At 32.5% G+C, this 21,594-nt stretch overlaps 2 protein-coding genes across 6 annotated transcripts in view; both read left to right on the top strand.

Annotated features, from left to right (window-relative positions):
- The window catches only part of LOC126918026 (uncharacterized), a 225,483-nt gene extending 212,642 nt beyond the window's left edge, over nucleotides 1-12,841 (top strand). The window contains exons 3-4 of the mRNA XM_050725580.1: nucleotides 1,954-2,248; nucleotides 7,250-12,841. Coding sequence (XP_050581537.1) covers nucleotides 1,954-2,248; nucleotides 7,250-7,464 — 510 coding nt within the window. The 3' untranslated portion in view covers nucleotides 7,465-12,841. The remainder of the gene's footprint in view (nucleotides 1-1,953; nucleotides 2,249-7,249) is intronic.
- Nucleotides 12,842-16,709: 3,868 nt separating this feature from the next.
- Nucleotides 16,710-21,594, top strand: part of LOC126917535 (uncharacterized) — a 31,162-nt gene continuing 26,277 nt past the window's right edge. Inside the window, exons 1-7 of one of the 5 annotated variants that reach the window (XM_050724512.1) lie at nucleotides 16,710-17,532; nucleotides 18,282-18,735; nucleotides 18,805-19,248; nucleotides 19,329-19,503; nucleotides 19,577-19,795; nucleotides 19,882-20,231; nucleotides 20,322-20,504. In XM_050724512.1, coding sequence (XP_050580469.1) covers nucleotides 18,503-18,735; nucleotides 18,805-19,248; nucleotides 19,329-19,503; nucleotides 19,577-19,795; nucleotides 19,882-20,231; nucleotides 20,322-20,504 — 1,604 coding nt within the window. In that variant the 5' untranslated portion in view covers nucleotides 16,710-17,532; nucleotides 18,282-18,502. The other 4 variants (XM_050724505.1, XM_050724476.1, XM_050724485.1 and 1 more) reach the window with 4 other exon arrangements.

The raw sequence follows: 21,594 nt of genomic DNA, 5'->3' as shown, positions 1-21,594 counted from the left end.
TTCTCATCAGCGCTTCACGTCTTACGAAAATGTACGAAAATGGCTCGATGACTAGTTTGCCTCAAAAAAGCGACAGTTTTTTTTGGCGTGGCATCCACCAATTGCCAGACAGGTGGGAAAAATGTATAGCTAGCGATGGGCAATACTTCGAATAAAACATTTTTAATCATTTTCATACAATAAACGTGTATTTTCTATACTAAAATTCCGGTTTCATATTTACATACCTGGTAAACAGACCTTAGGTGGATCTATTAGGTCATCCCATAAGTTCGTGCCGACTTTTGTGTATACATTTCATTTATTGTGTCGATTTATAAACATACGGCGATAAGGGAGCAATGCACTTGAAAAATGGGAAGAAGTTGCACAACGAGAGGGGGATTACGTTTTTTCATGAAACTGAAAGGTATGTAAACAATCTTAACATATATAACCGCTGGAAAAACGGAACTTATGGGATGACCTAATATATTGCGAAGTTCTTAGAGTAAAAAAAATAGAAGAAGAAGAAAACAAATGAACTGTGGATGAAATACTGATGTATCATATCGACAAATGTACATATGTTTGCTATTTCTGTAAATGTTACGTATCCAATATCCAGTGAATCCAGACGCTCATAATGTTGATTGTTGTCGCGAGCGATTATACTCTCCCGTAATATATATATGTCGGAGATGAAAGAACACCGGAACCTTCCCTTTGGAACTTTGGGAAGATCCCTTAGTACTGTAATCCAAATTCCACCGTAGCCGTATTAAGAAATTGTTGTCATTCGATTTGACTGTACTTATTTGAGGTTTATGATAGTGAGCTCGGGCTCGAGGCGAAGATGGAGAACAAAGAAAAAGAAAAGCAAGTTAAGAGTTAAAAGGAGAAAGAGAAGAGGGATTAGAAGCGGAGATTTTAGGGGATACGAAAGAAGACTCTAGAAAATCGATTCTTGAGTTTTCACGAATCGATCGCCCGATTTCCAAAAATATTACAACATTACATATATCTAAAACCTTGTTTGCATTAGGCAATTTTTGGAAGAACGATTGAGTCGATGAACCTTAATTAGGTTGTTCGAATTCGCACATGTAAATACAGTTTCAATCAAGTTGGAATGGCTTTTAGTCGTTCGACCAAAAATGGCCTTAAATGGCGTGGCGGGGAGCGACATTTTGTGACGAATGACTATAGTCGCGCATAGTGTATACATATATGAATAGCATTTCATAGAGAACCACTACAGTCGTCCGTCGTAACGAAAGGATTAGGTCAAATAGTACGACAAATTGAATACATTCAATACATTGTGACCATTGTAACAAGATCAATACGTTATGACCTTATATATCGAAACAGTAATAATCCTTATTTAACGATATTTTGATGCATTTTTAATGTTTGCGTTACCCAATCTAATTTTTTCACATCAATTGCAGGCTATCTCTCCTCCCAATGTAGCTTCTGCAAAATATTACAAACAACTTTTACCACATTGCGTCAAAATCTAAAGTTCTCTGAAAAAGAACAGACCGGAATAATAATACATCTCTTTGTAATAAAAAAAAAAAAAAAAAAAAAAAAAAAAAAAAAACTGACAAAACATCGATCACGTTCACTTAACTTCAAATTTTAAATCGAAATCTAATAAATATTTAACGGCATTCTTTGTCACTAAATATTGAACAATTTTACACACTTCTGAAATCAATTATTTGATATAGAACGACGTAGCAATATCAAAGTTTTAATTACTATAACCATATTAAGATATCTCGTTACTACAACTTCTTCAACATTCCCGTAAAAAAGCTGAAACTGAAAAAGACATATCTGCCTCTAACAACGTATATTCGTACTAACTACCTTATCCAACTGTCGCGGAGTCGTGTTGCACAAGGATAACATGGCATACAATCATACGAGACTGAACGTATGAATTTTCTCTTTCCGTTCCAGATACCATCGTACGACCCGAACTCTCATTGTCTGTGCGTCGCCGGTGAAGTATATTGTTGGTGGCAGAATTACAATCCGAACACCGATCCTTCCGCCGGCCCCTCGTTCCTCCCATCGACGACGATAGAAAGTAATTACACGCCGTCGCTGGAGGGAAGCACGGATGCCGTCGACAGTTTGGAAGCTTCCGGTGATCCGGCGGAGGAGCCTTCTGTCGAGCAACAGGGATACGCGGAGATTAACGCGACCTACTCGACTACCTTGCAGCCAGTACCAACTACGTGTCTCGTGATGGGTAATAGATCAGTCGTAGTTTGTTTCAACTCGGTTCTTTACACGGCCGCAAACTATCGACTAGATAGCCGCTATTCGAAGCAAATAGAATTACAGTGTAATTAGTTTCGCATCGTATGGACGTTTTTTCACGAAGAAGTACAACGAATACAAAAAGTATTAGCACGTTATTGTATTTAGCGTAGCATTTACGAACGAATTAAATTTAAATTTCGTATCATTCAATGGCACCTTCAATATAACTATAAAAATTTGATACCATGAAAATGAAATATAAACATTGATAAAAAAAGGGAAAAGAACGATTCGTTGGAAAATAGGGATACGCATAAATACCTTTTTGCAGTCACCGTAAGTAAGAGAATAATTATTTGTTTTGGTTACGTGTTTTCTTGACGTTTCTAATTTCTAATCGTTTCGTAGAAAAGTTGTGCGGATGTATAAATATTTCGGGTTCCAGGAAGTGAGAGAAAGAAAGCAGAGGATTAGACGATAAAGAACGGACAACGCAGCTTTCAAAAACCCAAACATGTCTCTAGGATATACCTTATTGCCCCTGTTACTAACAACGATAATACTGAAAATCATCGAGTTCTTCAAATCCACAGCCAATGCAATTATCATAGGACTAATCCGCATCTTATATATTATACGCAATCTTCATTTAGCTGGCATCATGTTTCTCTTGAAAATATGCGCAAAAGTAATTTTCATTATTATTTCTTCTAGGTTCGTTTGCCTTGGTTTTTTGGTCGCCAATCTTTGTTTTTTTAAGTGTTATTGCCAAGAGATTAAACGGTAGTTTATAAACAGTTTATAAACATTCAGAATATAATCTCCTGTTGACAACTAAATTTTTTTTATAACGTTTATTGACCAGTAGATGAGTATTACATTGGTATGTTGTTCACAATAAACAATGAACTTCGGTTGTGGGGTGGTTTAGGCAAAAGTACCGATACGTGACGGTACGACATAGCCATACAATGTTTTGTGTGTCGAAATCACATTTGTTAGCTTACTATTTTTAAATTAGATTTAAGTCGCTGTAGGACGGTGCTTATATACGATATTGTTATTTTCTTCCTATCTTTGTCCTGAAAATCTGGTCGTAAAAACAGGACAGTTCATTATCGACAGTGTTGACAACTAAATACCAAGACGAAAATGACCGGCAACAATTTTTGAGATACAATGTACATGGATAGCTTTAATATATTTCATCGTGTAACTTGCTATAAAAATACTATAATATCATTGCTGCCATCGCAAGTAAGATGGATGCATTTAAAAAAGTTGAAAACACAAAAGGATTAATAATTCATTGCAGTGTACATATCGTGTAATAAATTTCTTTTGATAAATTTTTTATACTATCTTTAATATGATGAGGGCTAATTATCAAATGGCAACCTTTTTTTTAATTAATTATAGTGCTAAACACATTTTCGCCTATAGAGAATATTAAGAGAGTGTGTTGTTGATTAACTCGCTTTTGTGCAAACTCGCGTTTCACCGGAGTGTTTTAATTCTATTATGACTTCTGCCTCATTTTTTACTGATTCGTATTATTTTTTTTTTTTTTTTTTTTTTGTCGCTAAAAAGTTCCTCAAATTTGATGAAAATATGTTAATATACGTAGTTCTTCGTTCTAATTGTATCATCAATGTATTCTTAAAATATTAAATTCTCAATCGAAACAAAAGCGAGATTAAAGCATAAAACTGAAGTTAGAGTATAGGAAATTGAAGAGTTTTTGTCAACAACAATCTTTGTCAAATGTTTTAATTTTTGAAACAATAATGCATTTTCGAAATCATAAAACGAGATACTTACAACGTGGTGGAATTTTCATAACATGGGTTTTAATTATAAGGGAAATTAAAACTAACTTCTGTTGTGAATAAATTAGTTTTCTGTAATGTGGGAATATCAATCTGACATTAGGAATGTTGTTTCCTTATCATGAAAGTAAAAGTAGTATGACATAAAATCGACGACCTAAGGTTGGATAAGTTTGAATAACATTTAGTGGAGGGATTTTGTCAAAAATCTATGAATACATATATAGACTTATATATACATACATATGATACATATGTCGGGTTAACGTTCGGTTCATGGGCGTGTAACAAATCTTCATTCGGACTAGCCATCGTTGTTGTACAATAGAGATTATATTTACTGGTATAAATATTGATTTTTACAAAATTTGGCAAATAACCATGGTGATTAAACACTCGAGATGTTAGTGATAATGTTCTTAGGTTCCATAACAAATTCGCGGTCAACGGGGCAACTCTTTGTTAAACGTAGAATATATTTTGAAGCACAAAGTAACGTTTGCTGTGACGCTCGGTATAATACTGCACCTAAAGACGATATGCAAACTCTCCAAGATGATCGCAAAAATAAAAGACTGATGGGAATTTTCCTCTCCTTACGATCGCGTTTGTTCGTTGCATATTGGCCGGGGATATCAACAAAATTCTAGCCGCTGTTGCTAGGCAAACCCGCGTAGAGCTGACATTGCTCCTGCCCGGGGTTTGATTGTTAATACAACGTGTGTCCCACAATACTGGCACTTCTCTGTTAGGTAAAAACGTTCATCCTGTAATCGTGGCTACGTTCGGCGACCAGTTGTCACCTCGTGTCCAAGCACACCGTCACAAATCTCGGACAAACATAATAGGATTGAATCATAACAACTATTTCTAAGTTTTATCATTTAAGTACAGCTATAATAAATAGTCTAGACTAAAGTATTGGGGATCTTCCCAAAAATTCCAAAAGAATGGCCCCGATGTCCTCTCATCTCCGACACATATATTTGCATAGATAATCTATGAATACAATAATAAAACAATACATATATAATAATAAAGAGATTAAATTGGTATCAATATGCCAGACCGGAGATTCTTAATCTGTGGTCCGCGGACCCCCAGCAGGTCACGAAGTCCTTATACGGACGATTTGTATTATCGTATTATTCGAATAAAAAATATTTATTATTTATTGTATCTATAGGGTGTATAGAAGGTAGATCCAAAAACCACTGTAGCATGATTCCACACCGTGGATCGATGGAAATTTGGAAATTTGGATCGGTACAAAATTGACCTTGAATATGACTTTTACAGTCAACATTTTTTACTGCAATGTATTTTGCTCATCACGAGGAACAACAGTCTCAAAGGAACCATGGATATTAAATAACACCTTCTTCAAGAAAAAGATGTTTATTTATGCGGGCTCGACCTGCATTTAGACGTCGAGATATTAATTCTTGATCACCGAATCGTTGACATAGTTGCTGAAAATCACAGTGTCACGGAATGCTTTCTGCACGCAGAGATCTTCCACTATTCTTGTATCCCTATATATTTATCGAGCTAATCTGTCCTGCTGCTTCGTAAATAGCACACCATTTTCTCATTAAATACGAATATAGATGTAAACATATTGCGAATGAAACCAGTTTAAGAATTATGAAAACTTTAACATATTTCCGGAAGATGAGATTATTTGGTTAGCATAGTTCCTTTGAGACTTTCGTTCCTCGTAATGAGCGGAATACGTTGAAATAAAAAATATTTAGCTTTGAAAATCATACTCAAGATCAACTATGCACAACTTCTTTTTACAAATCTTCACTTATCCAGGTGTGTAGAGTCATGCCACGATGGCTTTTACACTTACTTTTTGTACAATGTACAAAAGTTATACAATAATAAAAGATTTACCAGGTATATAAATATGAAACCGGAATTTTTGTATAGAAAATACACGTTTATTGTATGAAAATGATTAAAAATGTTTTATTCGAAGTATTGCCCATCGCTAGCTATACATTTTTCCCACCTGTCTGGCAATTGGTGGATGCCACGCGAAAAAAACTGTCGCTCTTTTGAGGCAAACCAGTCATCGAGCCATTTTCGTACATTTTCGTAAGAAGTGAAGCGCTGGTCAGAAAGTGCGTGTCCCATCGATGCAAATAAATAGTAATCGGACGGAGCTAGGTCTGGTTAGTAAGCCGCGTGCGAAAGTATTTCCCAACTGAACGCTTCGATCGTTTCCTTGACCGGTTTTGCTGTATGCGATGGTGCATTATCACGAAGCAAAATTACTTTGTGTTGCCTTTTTTGATATTCCGGTCGTTTTTCACGCAAAGCTTGATTCAAATCGATCGTTTGTTGTCGGTAGCGCTCAGTATTAACGGTTTCGCCAGGTTTTAACAGCTCATAATAGATCACGTTCCACGTTCCACGTTCTTCGTTCCTCGCGTCAAAATTGCCACTTCTGAATTTTTTAAACCACTCAAAGCACTGAAAGCATGCAAAGAGCATGCTCACCGTAAGCTTCGACAAGCATTCGATGCGATTCTGGAACAGTTTTCTTCAAATGGTAACAGAAAATCAATGCTGTCCGCAAATCGTAGTTTCCAGGCACAAAATTCGACATGTTCAACGCTATTACAAACTTGTATTGTTCTGAGTCGAAAATATTTGTGAGATGTCAACAGAGACTTTTGGAATCAATGACGCAGTTTAGTGATAACTACATTATCAGCTAGGGCCATCTATAGGCAAATTCCGGTTTCATACTTACAGACCTGATACACTGTACAGAGTTCTCGCTTAACAGTTAGAATGGTCTTTCGGCTCTACATCTTTATCTTATCTTCTCTCACCTTCTCTCACATTTTCATCCTCTTCGTTAATCCTTCTCTATCCACGTCTTCACTTACATCCTTACTCTCCGCCTGTAGACTATTGCAATACGTACATATATTTCTACATTTACATATCGCATAACACATATCGTTCTCCTTATACTCTTCTAGTACTCTCTTGAACCATTGCATAATAAGCAACAAAAATTGAAAATCGAAAGCGTAGGATCGTCTGGTATTTTCAAGCAGCTTATAGGTAGGCCAAGAGAAAGATCCAAGAGAAATGTAAAATACTGTGTCCGGACGGACACGATATTCTGATTACAGGAAGGGAATACCGTGAGGGCGAGGTACTTCCGCATTCGACCGGAAACTGCATTGAATGCAGCTGCGGATCCGAGGGCCGTGTCGAGTGTTCGCCACGGGACTGCGTGGCCCTTCGACCCGAGATACCAGTTGCACCAGATATACCGGACGCACCAGATGGTGATTTCGAAGTTTTCAATCTTGCCAGGGATCGGGGAATCGACGAGAGCTTCTAAAAAATCCGATAATAACGATTGTCGCCTGCTCCATGAAATCCTCGAACGCGTGGCTCGTGAGAGACTCGACTTTCGTGTAATCGCGGTCTTCGGCGAGTTTCGCCTTTACTTATTAAGCTTTTCTTTTTTATTCGGAATTTGTTGATCGATATGAATTATACGTGAAAATCAAACGACGTTAATTATTACGTTAACGTTAAAATGAATTATTTAAATTTGTGTGGTTTTTCTGACTTTGAAAATGGCGAATGAAGAGTTAGTATTGTATCCATACGTGAATCATAGTTTAATTTTCATGAAAGTGGGTCAGGATTCTAAGAGAAATAATGAATTCCTTAAATAAGTAATTATTTTATCTGTAATATTATCTTTTTATAGTATCGAAACTATAATGGATTAATCACGCTTAAAAAATAAAATTATAATTGTTGTATTCTTATTTCTCGCAAAGGTGTACGAAAAAGCTTGTTTCATCCAAATGGCGAAGCATGTTCTAAACTTTCGAGCAGGAGTATACGAATGTGTTTTGTAGCATATAAAATTTATTGATGATTTATGAATAATTTGTAACAATATGATTGCAACAATTGGGAATATAGTGAAAAATAAGATTGGTTATTTTGTACTAGGATTCATACCAATTCTATTTGAGAATTACTTTAAAATAGATAAAACCTTAAATATTAAATTTTATTAAAAATTTATTCTATTAGAAATATAACGATACATTAATGATAGGAAGTATTAAAAGTGATACTAGTAGTTATATGGTTTATTTATGTTATTTATAATATAATTTAATAGTGATAATTGTAGAAATAATTTTTTTATAAACTTTGAGGAACATATTGGTATACATATTAACCGTAAATAATTAATGTATCGTAGAATGAAGATTGAATACAATTTCTCCCACGATTATTTTCGTATCGATCAATAATATGTTGATACATATCTGTACGATCATTGCGTTTTAAATACCAGTTTACGCAAGTAATCGAACGTTTAACGATCCTCCAACCGTATGGAATGATTTTCTTATTAAAAATATTTATCTATGGATCGAGATTCACGTTCTTAACAAACGGAAAGGATTATCAAAGTATTTTTTTCGCATCTCGCAACATATTAAAAGTCACACGATTTCAACGAGAAAAATATTCTCGACCGGGAAGTGATTACACGGTTGAAGGATCTGTAAGTACTAATTAGTTTAATTTATATACCTTCTTATCCGTGTTCTCTCGAGCTTTAAGCTTTTCTCCTTTTGTTTGAAACGCGATTCCGGTTGAAAGAGTTCTACGGAAGAGAAAAAGAAAACTCTGAAAAATCGATTACCGATAATGAAACAAAAGGAACCTTAACTACTTTCTTTTCACATACCTGAATAATTAAACGAGACAGGAATTAGATATATATAATTATGTATGAGAAAAGTAAAGAGTACTCAACTTCAAAGAAAAATATATTATTGCAAATTACAACGATGATTAAAGAGAGAGCAGGGTTCAATTTCAACATCGTCGAGTTATCGTCGTAATGATCAGTAGCTTGAATCGACCCAGGCCAAGCCAAATAATATATTTATGTTCAATTTAGTGATTTAATGAAATCGATAGACAGCTTTAAGCCAGGATGTTATTCCAACATTTATTAGCCAACTGCAATTTATTACCCTCAAGACTTCTAAACGTTTCACTAGCGTGGGCCTAATTTATCAAACGATGGATCTTAGAAATAATCCATCTAAATACCAATTAATTACGAACAAATTCTATCTAATCGTACTGCGTTTACAAATTGCATTTCTTTATCAGGATTAATATCGTTACCATTTTTACCATCCGCTACAACTTACTATTACCTAAGAAACGTTAACGAATCTTGAGAAAATGTTCCTCACGCAAGAACCTCCAGCGCCACGAAAGTACCAAACGATAGATTAATAGCGATTAAGTACTCGTTCCTTAAGAGAACTCACATTCCAAATACTTCCTTTTTATTTCTAACATTTTAATTCTTCGAATAACTTAAACTAGTCCCAGAATGAAAACTTCGTTTTGAAAGAAATGCTCCGTTTATTCATCTTGCGTTTCATGATCCTCTTTCATCGATGGAGAAAGTCGAGATTTGCGCACCAGGATAGATCCTCGAGCGGTACAATTTTTCTATAAGACGACCTACCGACGATCTATCCTCATACTGACGAATCGTCGCCACGATCGTCACTAAGTATCGTGATTAAGTGAGAACTCTCGGCCAATTTGGCCACACATTTTCTATGTAGACACCCGTAGATGTTAGAACGCAAGTTTGAACGATAGGTCCCGCGCGCTTTGATTCTCTAAATGAGGGATCGTTGTAGTTCTCTCATCTGTTGTACGGTATTTTGTACGCGTTACGAGAATGGAAGCGGTTACTTCCCACCATGTTAACGATACACAAACGATAAACAAAACTATATAATTCTGTAGACGTCGGCCTACAACGTACGAATTAATAAGTCGGGTATGAGGAAACCGGCCTGTTCGGTCTCGGAATCGAGTACCCGTTTTAAAAGAAGAAGCGTTACAGAGCTTGGATAGTTCTGGATCTTCGTCATAAGATCATAGATGATACTCGTGTCATTCGTATCTTTCGTCATATTCTAGTCGAGACGTAGCCATATCCTGTTCACGGTCGGTACGTTCGGCCTTGTAACTTGGATCGTAGGGACGGCAATGCCCTGCTACTCCTACGAAGAAAGCACGACCTGTACGAGACGTTCAGAAAGCTTATTGAACAAGCTCGATTGGCTTGTGGCTCGCAAGCCGGCAATCTGGTGAAACGATCTTTGCACGAGCTGATCTATCTAGCCTCCACTGTGTATAAAATATTGTTCCAGTTGTGCTTTTTGCTTCTGTTTCGGTGATATTGGAAATTGGATATCGGCGAGAAATCACGTTCCGTGTTGTTTAGCAAGGTGAAAAATCTCAAATCACTAATAAAAATCTAATATCGAAAAACTTATTAAAGATCTCAATAATACTAGATTGTAATATTGTGTTTTTTGCTTGTTTTATTGCAGATCTGAATTAATGAAAAAGACATTCCTTTTATTGAATAAATTTGAATAATTTTAGAAATTTCTTGAAATTCTAAATTTAAATTCATTACTTATTTATGTTTACAACCTATAAGAATATTTATTCTATTAAACAAGAGAATATTTTTTGTTTGGCTGCAAACATTATAGTGGGAAAGTATGTAAATGTTAATACCGTTGCAAAGGAACATTATACATTTCACGCAATTCTATTGCAAAATGTATAACGACTTTTAATTTAATTAAGAAATAATTTTTTATCAATTTACTGGCAGAAATAATCATAAATATAAATAAATAATCGTAACAGTCGAAACTAAAATTTATAGCAAAATTATTTTATTAATATTATTTAATTTTATACGTATTCGAAACATATGTTCGATTAATATTAAATTTTAATTCACCGGGCAAAAATGCAAAGTTCGTGTCTATCAGATCGAACATTTCGTACATTTGCATCATATCATGAATGAATAAACTATCAGCGAGAAAATACCAGAGTTTTAAGACGAATCGATTAGCATAGTAAACGATTTAATGTAAGAATTAACTAACGAATGTCTAAATAACAGAAGCGTAGAATGGGAGTGAGTTCTCGAGGATAGCTGACATTCCTAATCTCACATGCAGATTAATCACTTACGATACGTATATTAGTAAAACCACATTATAAGGTGAAGAAAAAAGATTTTTCGTAGAACGATGTTTCTGCTACATATGGAGCGATAAAAAAATATTTAATAAAAATCGGTAGCGTAATTCGCCGGTTGAACTTAGTATTAAATAGTCTCCTAATCCATATATATATATATATATACATATATACATATATGTATTCCTTTTAATGACAGAGACAAAATGGAATTCTGTGTTGTATGGATCAACATGCACAATTGATTGATTTAATACATACATATAAATATTATATATTCATATATATATATATATATATATATATATATATTATATATACATGTACACGTTCTTATGCATACACGAGGAACCAAATATCAAGAGATAATTATTGTACGTAACTATGCATATAATATATGTATACATATAAATTATATATATAGGAGTAGGATACCCAAGCGTTTTCAATTGCTGTGCACCTTTTGTAGATATGAATTCGTCTCTTCGTTTCACAGTACGTTTTCTTCTGTGTAATTCCGGTGTTTCAGTAGTTCAATTACAATCAAATTACAATAGGGTTATTTTGAGAAAAAAATAATTCCGCATTCTGCTAATATAAATGTAATATTGGGAGATAGATGGACCACCTGTTTCGAATGCTTCTCGTTTATTCTTTTATAAAGTTGATAGTATGTATACATTTTTGCTGTGATTACTATACGTGTACGTTATTTTTAATTATATGTAATAGAGATTGAAATTGGAAACTATGGTAAGAAGAGTATTGTAGAGTAAAAAAATAAAAGAATATCGTGTCATCCAAAAATTACTTGTAACTCGTTGAAAGATGAATTCTCTATAATTATATGTATACGTATGTACATTAGCCATAAGTTCAACGTTATTTCATTTCTATTACAAACTTTAGTAGATTTCTTCCATGTTACTATTATAAATTTTACTTGATAAATTGTAAGCAATAATGGTGGCAATCATGTGTACTATATACGTTTGGCAATGAAAGGAATAAAATGAATAGAGGCAAGGAGATAATATCAGGATAAACATATCAAATAATAATATTATCCTAAAACCTAAAAAATGATCCATCTATCTTCAAGCACGTTATCACAGATACGTTTGATTATACAGAGAATCTATCTCAGCGTACAAATAGTTAACGATCTTACGGTAGCACCGATTATCATGCAGAATCAAATAGGAAAAGCAAAGGGTTGTAATTATACTTTTACGATGACTAGTTAATCGTTCATAGTTAGTCGCATAGTTAGGTAGAGATCCAATGTGATACATACATTCAAAAGGTAACTTTGTCTAAAAGTTTTACTATACATATAGGAAGAAGATACGACATCTTATCGCAAGATTTGCCGTAAACTTCTACGAGCGTTCGTTCAATTAGGTGTACCTAAACCATAGAAAATCAAGCAACGTTCCGAACGTTACCGTCGGGCTCGCTTTTTGCAATGATTCGAGTTTATTGTCATACACATCAATGGCATTTTCGTTGTAAGTGTAACTTACCAGTGTAATCGCATCGTCATAACACGGCCTGTACTGATATTACCTTTAACGATAATCGAAATAGAAAACAGGATGATCTCGAATGTTTTCTGACCACTGTGGAATAACGAATCGAGACTACTATTTTTTAACTGCGGCACTTTTCGAGGGAATCATGAACAATCTGTGTATTATCTAGAACAATCTATTCTAGAACAATCTATCCCCTGGAAATTCAAACATGAGATTGCATTAAAGAGAAAATAAAACAAATGGGAAAAGTAAGTAAGATCATCACGAGATCACGCGGGACCATCATGGCAGTTCGTTTTTCTCGTACGTCTTCCAATTATTCCATAAACCATTGTGTCTGTCTTGTATCCGTGGGATCGCCTGTCTTCTTAACAAGGGTTGTACGCTAAATAAAGGAAGATCTTACGGTATGTCGATTTTCTTTCGATTTTCACTCTATCCTTATATTATCTATATTATATATGTGTAATATACGTCATGCTTCTAAATCCGTGTAAAGTCAGGGAAATTCTGTGACCCGAGATAATATGGAAATCAAGAATAACGATATTACGTGAAGGTTTCGGTTTTGAGAAAATAAAACTTAAAAGCGTGTCAAGTACATATGTATACGAGATTGATTCTCGTCTGGACAGAAGTAAACAATCGGTAGGAGATTATTCAACATGCGAAAATAAATAAAGAATGTAGAATAACATTTTTTTTCTCTGAAATCTCGTTTTCGAGAAAGTCGAATTTGAAAATTTGTCAAATACACATACACCAGGCTAATCTTTTATTCAATATGTTCAAATCGTATTTTCTCGAAAACGAAAACTTAAATGAAAAAGTGTTATTCTACGTTTTCTCACTTTTGACTTATTTCTGCATAGAATAATTTCCCGTATTATACATCTATTTGCCTAAATACACTAGGCAAGTTTTCTGATTCAATAATTCTAAAGAACACCTCCGATGCGATAGTTATTCTATTATTACGTATTATTTTGGTATATGGTAGAATAAGTCATAGGATCTTCTTGACTTCATTTCTATCGCAAATCTAAGCACACAGTGTATAATATATTTACGTTATTACGATGTTTTAGTTATATATATATGTATCACGTCAAAAGCCAATGGTTTTTCCATTATTAGATTGTTTCGCAAAGCTGTGCTTTTAGATAATTACTTTATAGAATTGAGATAAATCATTTAACATTGTTATATTAATTTGTATTATTAATACTGTTTCCAGAAAAATAAAATAAAGGATAAGGTAAGATAAACAAATAAGATAAAAATAAGATAAACAGATTTGTTATATCAAATAAAGCACTACACTAAAATTAGATATTTACTGTACGTTCCATTAAAAAAAATATATGTATCGTATATTATTACAATATCACAAGAATATTCATAAGGCAAATTGTTTAAAATTAATAACATATTAGTGTCGCGTCCTCTATACAGGTAATGTCATGTGTCGAGGCATCTCGTAATTCTGAAGAGTCATCGAGCTACTGATATTCACAATCTTAAACTTGGCAATGACAACTGAGTTAAGACGTAACGAATTCTAAGAATGATCATGGAAATAAGCATGATCATCGCAGATGAGTCATCTACAGTAAATGTGAAGGATGAAAGCCACAGTATTTATACTACTTCACTGGTTGAATTCACTTCACCAGTCTAAAATATTACAGGCTTAATTAAACATATTAAGAGTTAAATTTTGAAATAAATTGAACTAAATAATAATATAATTCTAATGTAATATAATAATAAAAAATAAAATAATTAATAACATAAGCAATAACATAATTTTCAAACGTCTACATTGTAGAAATAAATTGTTATTCGCGAAAATACAAATTTGTAACAATAATCAATGGATAAAAAGTACAAAAAATTTAATTCCTATTTTCAGTTTTTAAATAACGTTGCACAAGCAAACAGATGTTACCAGCCATTTCCTACTTTGTTGGATAATTTCAAATTGTGAAAGGGAAACGTCTCCCTAATTGTATAATTACATAGATAACACGACCTTTTCCACAAGTTGTAGTTTTCGCACAATCGATACAGAAACTGCACGCGGAGCTTTTACACAGCCCGCTGCGTTCAAGCCATCTGACTGCCCGCAGCGAAAATGAAAGAAATTTACAAATCTTTTTCTATGCTTTATGGGCATTCAACCAATAAGAAAAGAAATTCACGAATAATATAAGTCATAAACTGTAGAACAACGCTCGTTGCATTTAGTTTAATGCAGACCATTTTTTGAGAGAAGCCCAAACCAATCGATCCTAGAAAAAAGTCTTTTTTTTTAAATTACGTGGAATGATTCCAGAAATCGATACAAGCAAGTTCCACGACGATAGAATGTAAATTGCGAAAGTTACTGCATTTAACAACAAAGTAAAAATAATTATCACCCTATTTTAGCCATTTGAACGAAAACATCTTTTTACGCTTGCATATCTATACTATAAGTCTTCTACATAACGTAGAAGCTCGGAGCATAAACTAAGATAAACTCACATATTTTTCTTACAAATTACAAATTTCCCGTTTCGTAAATTGATTAATTGATTTTACAAAACTAACAAACGAATCAATTTGAAATTTAGTATCTTATTTTGATATGATTGATACCATAAAACCTCAATATTGTATGACAATTTTAACTAACGTTATAAACGATTTAAGAAAAAAGTTTTTGCACTATTTGATAATGTACAACGTAACAATTGAGCTTATCGTTACGTAATGAGTCTCATTTTATAGATAATTTTATTATCTACAATTTTCTACTGACACTTTTTCACCTATGATAAATCATTTTTAAGATATAGAGGAAATGTAAGAGAAACTCGCGTTTTTTTTTATTTAATCGATATGTTGTTAATAAAGTTATAAAGTTGCTTGTTTTGTAGATTAGATTATATTATCTATATAATGTAAATATAAGGTAGATATATATGATAAACAAATCTATATAGATATATACGATATAGATTAAATTATATAGATAATATAATAAAATTATATAAATAATATATTATCTATATAATTTAATTTATATCGTTCCGAATCATATGATACAAAAACGTTTCTACTAAGAATTTGTTTTTGACACAATCAGATTATATTCGATTATATTATACAATCAGAACATATATCAGTTTATTTCGAATAGAATATTCGTAGGAGGGTCATTCCTCTCCGTGACAGTGAACAGACAGTTTTGTATCGAGTCAGAGACCAGCTGAGCATCTTAGGAGTAACAATAGTGAAATACAATTCAAATTGTATAATTGAGAAATATTATTACTTACAGATTATCCAAAATGAAAATGTGTAAATTTGGCTTTATGTTATAGTTTCGGTTCGCGATAAAGATCCCGATATTCTTCTTATTGATTCTTAGGATACATGCACGTGTGACGATAGCTCGACCTGATGATGCTGCACGACGCATGTAGAATGATAAGGAATAAGGACGTCTTACAACTTCTTTTCATTTCTGGCTAGTATCACGCGCGACACCGAACAAAGATCAGCTATATTCTTTTTAATAGAAGCATTCATTTTTTAACACGTTAATCAATCTGTTATAGCATTTCTCATGAAAGGATAGTAACCTATTTATGTCGAGAAATTATTAATACCGAACAAAAAAACTTTGGAAAAACTGAACAACATAAATGAAATAATCAAATTTTGGATTTTTGTCACTTTTTATCATTATAATATTAACTATTTATATTAAGGGTATTATAAATTATAATATTATATACTATTATAGTATTATTATTATATATTATAACTACATAATATTATATAGTATTATAAGTCAATAGTGCTATATATTAAGACGTCCTTAGTGAGGAGTCCCCACACTTCTAGCAGCAAAATGATGTTCAGTCCCGCGCGATTGTTTTGGCTATGGATATAGCACGTATATAACATGTTCCATATACTTTGTAGTCGCACGCGACTGACTTGTCGCGATAAGTCACAACTTTACAGTCGCGCGCGATCCTTAATCGCGGTAGTGCTAATTAAATTGTGCCATATTCGGCAATGGATTTTATAATCGCATGGCTAGTCGCAAATGGAACGAACGCTTCAGATGGCGGCGTTGAAAGAACAGAGAAATAAAGCTTTTCTGTTTCACAAAAGAAGAATACATACATATGTATTTCCTTATTGTTTCAATCTACGTGGCGCTGTTGCGCCGATTTACGGCTGTTAAAGTATGGAGAGTATTTAGAGAGGTATTATAAGGAACTTTATTCTAATATTCACGTAATTTAGGGCACAAAATTTCACCTCTCCCTTTTTTCTCAACGGAGTCCTAGGCCATCATATAACGCTCACATACATACTATGGAGGGGATACGTACTTGTGTGTGTTTTTGCTCTACGTAATCACTCTTGCACGTAAAATACAAATGTACCATATATTCAATAACAACAACCGTTCGTCTGTCTTAATTTGAAAAACCTGACTACGGATTGGGAAAGGTGATAAATGATGAACCTTTTGACAAGAGGACTGATAACGAGTCAAACAGTTCAGTACTTCCCTCAGAATCTTGGCGATACATTGTATGTCCCATGAGGCATGCGACTTGATGCCGCGAGACTAAGCACTGATTGCCAATTTTTCGTAGCTGGACATAGATACATAGCTATCTTGTAACTATACTGCTATTATCAGTACCAGAAATACGTTGGGTTGTCGTCGATCGTTCAGTAGTCGTTATATTATCTTTGAAGAGAACGCTTTGTATATAGTAAGTACCTATACTAATAAATTACATGTATGTCTTTAACATTATTATTTTGCATAGTGCTTCTCCTTATAATATGTATTAATATATAATATAAAATTTAAAATTTATTTCTGGTGACTTAAAGAACGTACATATAGCTTGTATGACTTGTGTATGGCTGTGTATTACGATATTTGAAAATTAATTAACAACAGTAATTAATTTAAGTTTTTAGTATTATCATAATAATAAATGATTATTCTTAGGAACAGAATTATTTTGTGGATGCACATACCTTAAATTATTAAAAGTTAAATTACAACAAGATACGTAATGGATTAACAGTATACGATAATTAAAAAGAATGTCATTTTTTATAAATTACGAAAAATTTACTTATATCTGAACTAAGAAATGTTATAAATATCATAAAAAGGGAAGCAGGAGAAAAAAATTGAAAGAGAGAATGAGAAAGAGTAACAGATGCTTTTCAGTAACGCTGACGTATACTAATTTGATATCTTAGACGTAAAGGTTAGGTGTTAAATCCTAAGCGAATCTAATGAAATATTTAATTAAATATAACGTGTTAAAGTATTTACTTAGTTATGTTTATTCCAAATTGTTTGTTTCGATATAATTTTTGCAAAATATTAAAGAATATATACTTCTGTAAATAAGAATATTTCTTTTAAAGTTGAAACAATCATATAAATATTGATATACACGCATTATAAATTCATAATTTTATTTCATTTATTTTGTTTCAGATAGAGAAATGAACATTATTTTGCTCATTAGCAGTTGGTAGATAATAGTATTAAATCATGAGACATAAATTGATATACTAGTTCCGTTTGCTGTGAATACTATCAATGTTCTGCATGATTACAACTCTTCCGGTGATGCAAATAAGAAGGAAAACCTTTGTTTGAGTTAATGAATTAAAAACTATTTGAAAGTGATCTGTAGAATAGCATAAATCAGAGACATGGCAACTGAAGTGACAGAGTCACAACCTTTCAAAAACTTAAAAGAATTATTTGATAACGTGGGTAATTTAAAACCATGGCCAGAAATTAAAGAACTAAGAGATTCAACCGATTATGTGTACAGTGGTTTAGAAGTAAGCACAGAAAGAATGCAGTTAGAAAAATTGGATAGAGAAGTACAACCGAGAACGCTGCTTTGTCATGATATGAAAGGCGGTTACCTAGAAGACAGGTAATATTTATAGAAATCACTATATTTATTAATTCATATATTATACATAATATACCCGTGATTTTTCAGATTTATATATGGATCAAAATCTTATGATTCTTACCTATTTTATCATTGGAGTGTTATCGACACATTTGTGTATTTTAGTCATCATTTCATAACTGTGCCACCTTTTGGATGGATTAATGCAGCACATAATCATGGTGTAAAAGTTCTTGGTACTGTAATTACAGAAAGAGAAGGTATCTGGGATGTTATACTTGAATCTCAGGAAGAAGTAAGAAGGTTCGCAGATGCACTGATACTTGTTGCAAAATTTTATAAGTTTGATGGCTGGTTATTAAATGTTGAAAATACCATTAAAAGTGAGCAAGTTAATAATTTAATTTATTTCGTAAAATATCTGACAGAAAATATTCACGAAGCAATTAGAAATTCTGAAATTATATGGTACGATAGCGTAACCAATGAAGGAAAATTAAATTGGCAAAATGAGCTTAATAGTAAAAACATGTAAGCTTATTACATTCTTATACTTTTACAATTGTTTCTGTTTGTAAATTTTATTTAATGTTATAAATACAATATTTCAGAGATTTCTTTTTAAACTGCGATGGCATTTACTTGAATTATAACTGGACGAAATCAAAATTGGAAAACAGTTTGGCACTCGCAAAAAATCACAACAGAGATATTCATGATATTTACGTAGGACTTGATATTTGGGGAAGAGGTTGTCCTGGTGGCGGTGGATTTAATTCAACATATGTAATTACAATATTATTTATTTTATTGTAGCATATCTTCATTTAATATTTCATTAAACCATTATGATCTACAGGCTTTACAAAAAATACGACACGAAGGACTTTCTGTTGCGATTTTTGGTCCAGGTTGGACTCACGAATTTTTCGGATCTAAGACATTCCAAGAAATAGAAGATCTATTTTGGGCACAGTTGTTTCCTTATTTATATGTTCATGTACCTATCTATGAAGAAGAAGAATTCAAAACATCATTTTGCCGTGGCAGTGGCAGCTTGTATTATCGCTGCGGTCAGGTATATTAAATATCTCACATTATTTTTAACAAACTAAATTTATTACATGAATATATTATAACTGAAATGCACATATTTTTACGCAGGCACTATATGAAATAGAAGGAACAAAATTTAAATACAAACCATTTTACAATTTATCCCTGCAAAGTCCACAAATTTCAGTACCTATACCGCACATGAAATTTACATCCTCTCCTCAACTTCCAGAACCGAAAAGTGAAAACGATCGAAATGAGTGTTCAAAAGAACCGATACAATATGTTTATGAAACGAGGAAGAATGTCATTCGAGTATTAAAAAATGTTGTAAACATTGAAAATAAAATGCCAGTGCTACATGTAAATAGCTTCGAATTTTGTAGCCAGTTTTCTTTCGAAGGTGGAGGTTGCATAAAATTAACTACAAATGATCTTACGACTAGGTCATATCACAGGTGAGGGATTTCTATATTTTATAATTAAATTTATGATAATTCGCACAATTGTATTTTTTATATTAACTATGTGTTTAAATCCATTTACAGACTATTTCTCGCTCACATCGAATTTCAACAAGACATTGTAGCAATCATTGCTTATAAAGAAATAGAGTCGTCCATAGCAAATGGAAGTCAACACGAACCAATACTAGTTCTCGGCAATAATACTGGCTTAAAATCCATCGTTCATTATAAATCAAGGGATTTGGTTTCAAACTGGAAAAAATGGTAAGTCTACAAAATATAAATTGGAATATTTGTAACATAAAAAACAAAAATAATTAAAACTAAAAAACATTTTATTAGAAGAATAAAATAATTGTAGGGATATGTAATGTCATTACATTATATTAAATATTTATATAGCATGAGTTATGATTATACTTTGAATAAATGTACCTCGCATACATATATTTTTCCTATTTAGAAAGCAAGTATATATATATATATACTTGTAATTGATAATTTTTAAATATTTGTTCATACAATTTTCTAAGAACATAGTGTAATAAATGCAATTGGTTACATGCTACAAACGGACTAATTACAGTTAGCGATAGTTACTACCATTAATTGTTACTGTTCAATATAAGGAACGTGTTAAAATTACATGATTCTCGGGAGTATATAACTTTAAGACTATTTTTCATTGTGCTATGCTCTTGGGATCTGCTATTTCGAAGTACGATAAACTAGGGCTCGAGCTTAAGTTCTTAGAACTACGACGTGAGACACAAAATACAGTTTCTAACTTCTAAGTTAACAAAACGAAATTTTCGAATGAAAGTATATTGCATTACGTAAAATTTTTAAATATTTATAAGACTTTTAATTTTCATATTTTAAGAACTTATATAACAGTAAAATAAAATAATCTATTTCAATGTTGAAAATTGCACAAATTAAATCAAAGAAAATTAGTTTTATAAAGGAAATTAATCGATAGTTAATAAATTATGATCTTATGTTGAACTGTTAGCTTCAATTTCTTTCTATAAAAGGTTCCATTTGGTGCTTTTAACAAGGATAGTTTAGGTATGGAGATATATCAAACCTTTAGTTTGAAAATTAATTTGGAGTTTTTAAAAGGTGTCTTTAGGTTCATAATCTTTTTTAACTGTTGCATAAATGCAAAAAGATATTCTATTTAAACGACAATTTAAATTCAAAAATTTTCACATAGGAGAATATTAACAATAATTTTACTATTAATTCCATGTAAAAAAAAGAAGTATTCAAATTACAACATTCAAATTATTGATTTATGTAAACTTATTTTTATTCGTTTCCTGAAATTACATAAACTTTTCTAAATTCC

Source organism: Bombus affinis, chromosome 1, assembly GCF_024516045.1.
Source record: "Bombus affinis isolate iyBomAffi1 chromosome 1, iyBomAffi1.2, whole genome shotgun sequence".
NCBI lineage: Eukaryota > Metazoa > Arthropoda > Insecta > Hymenoptera > Apidae > Bombus > Bombus affinis.
Note: the sequence above shows the minus strand (reverse complement) of the source record. Positions and strands in the feature narration are given on the sequence as shown.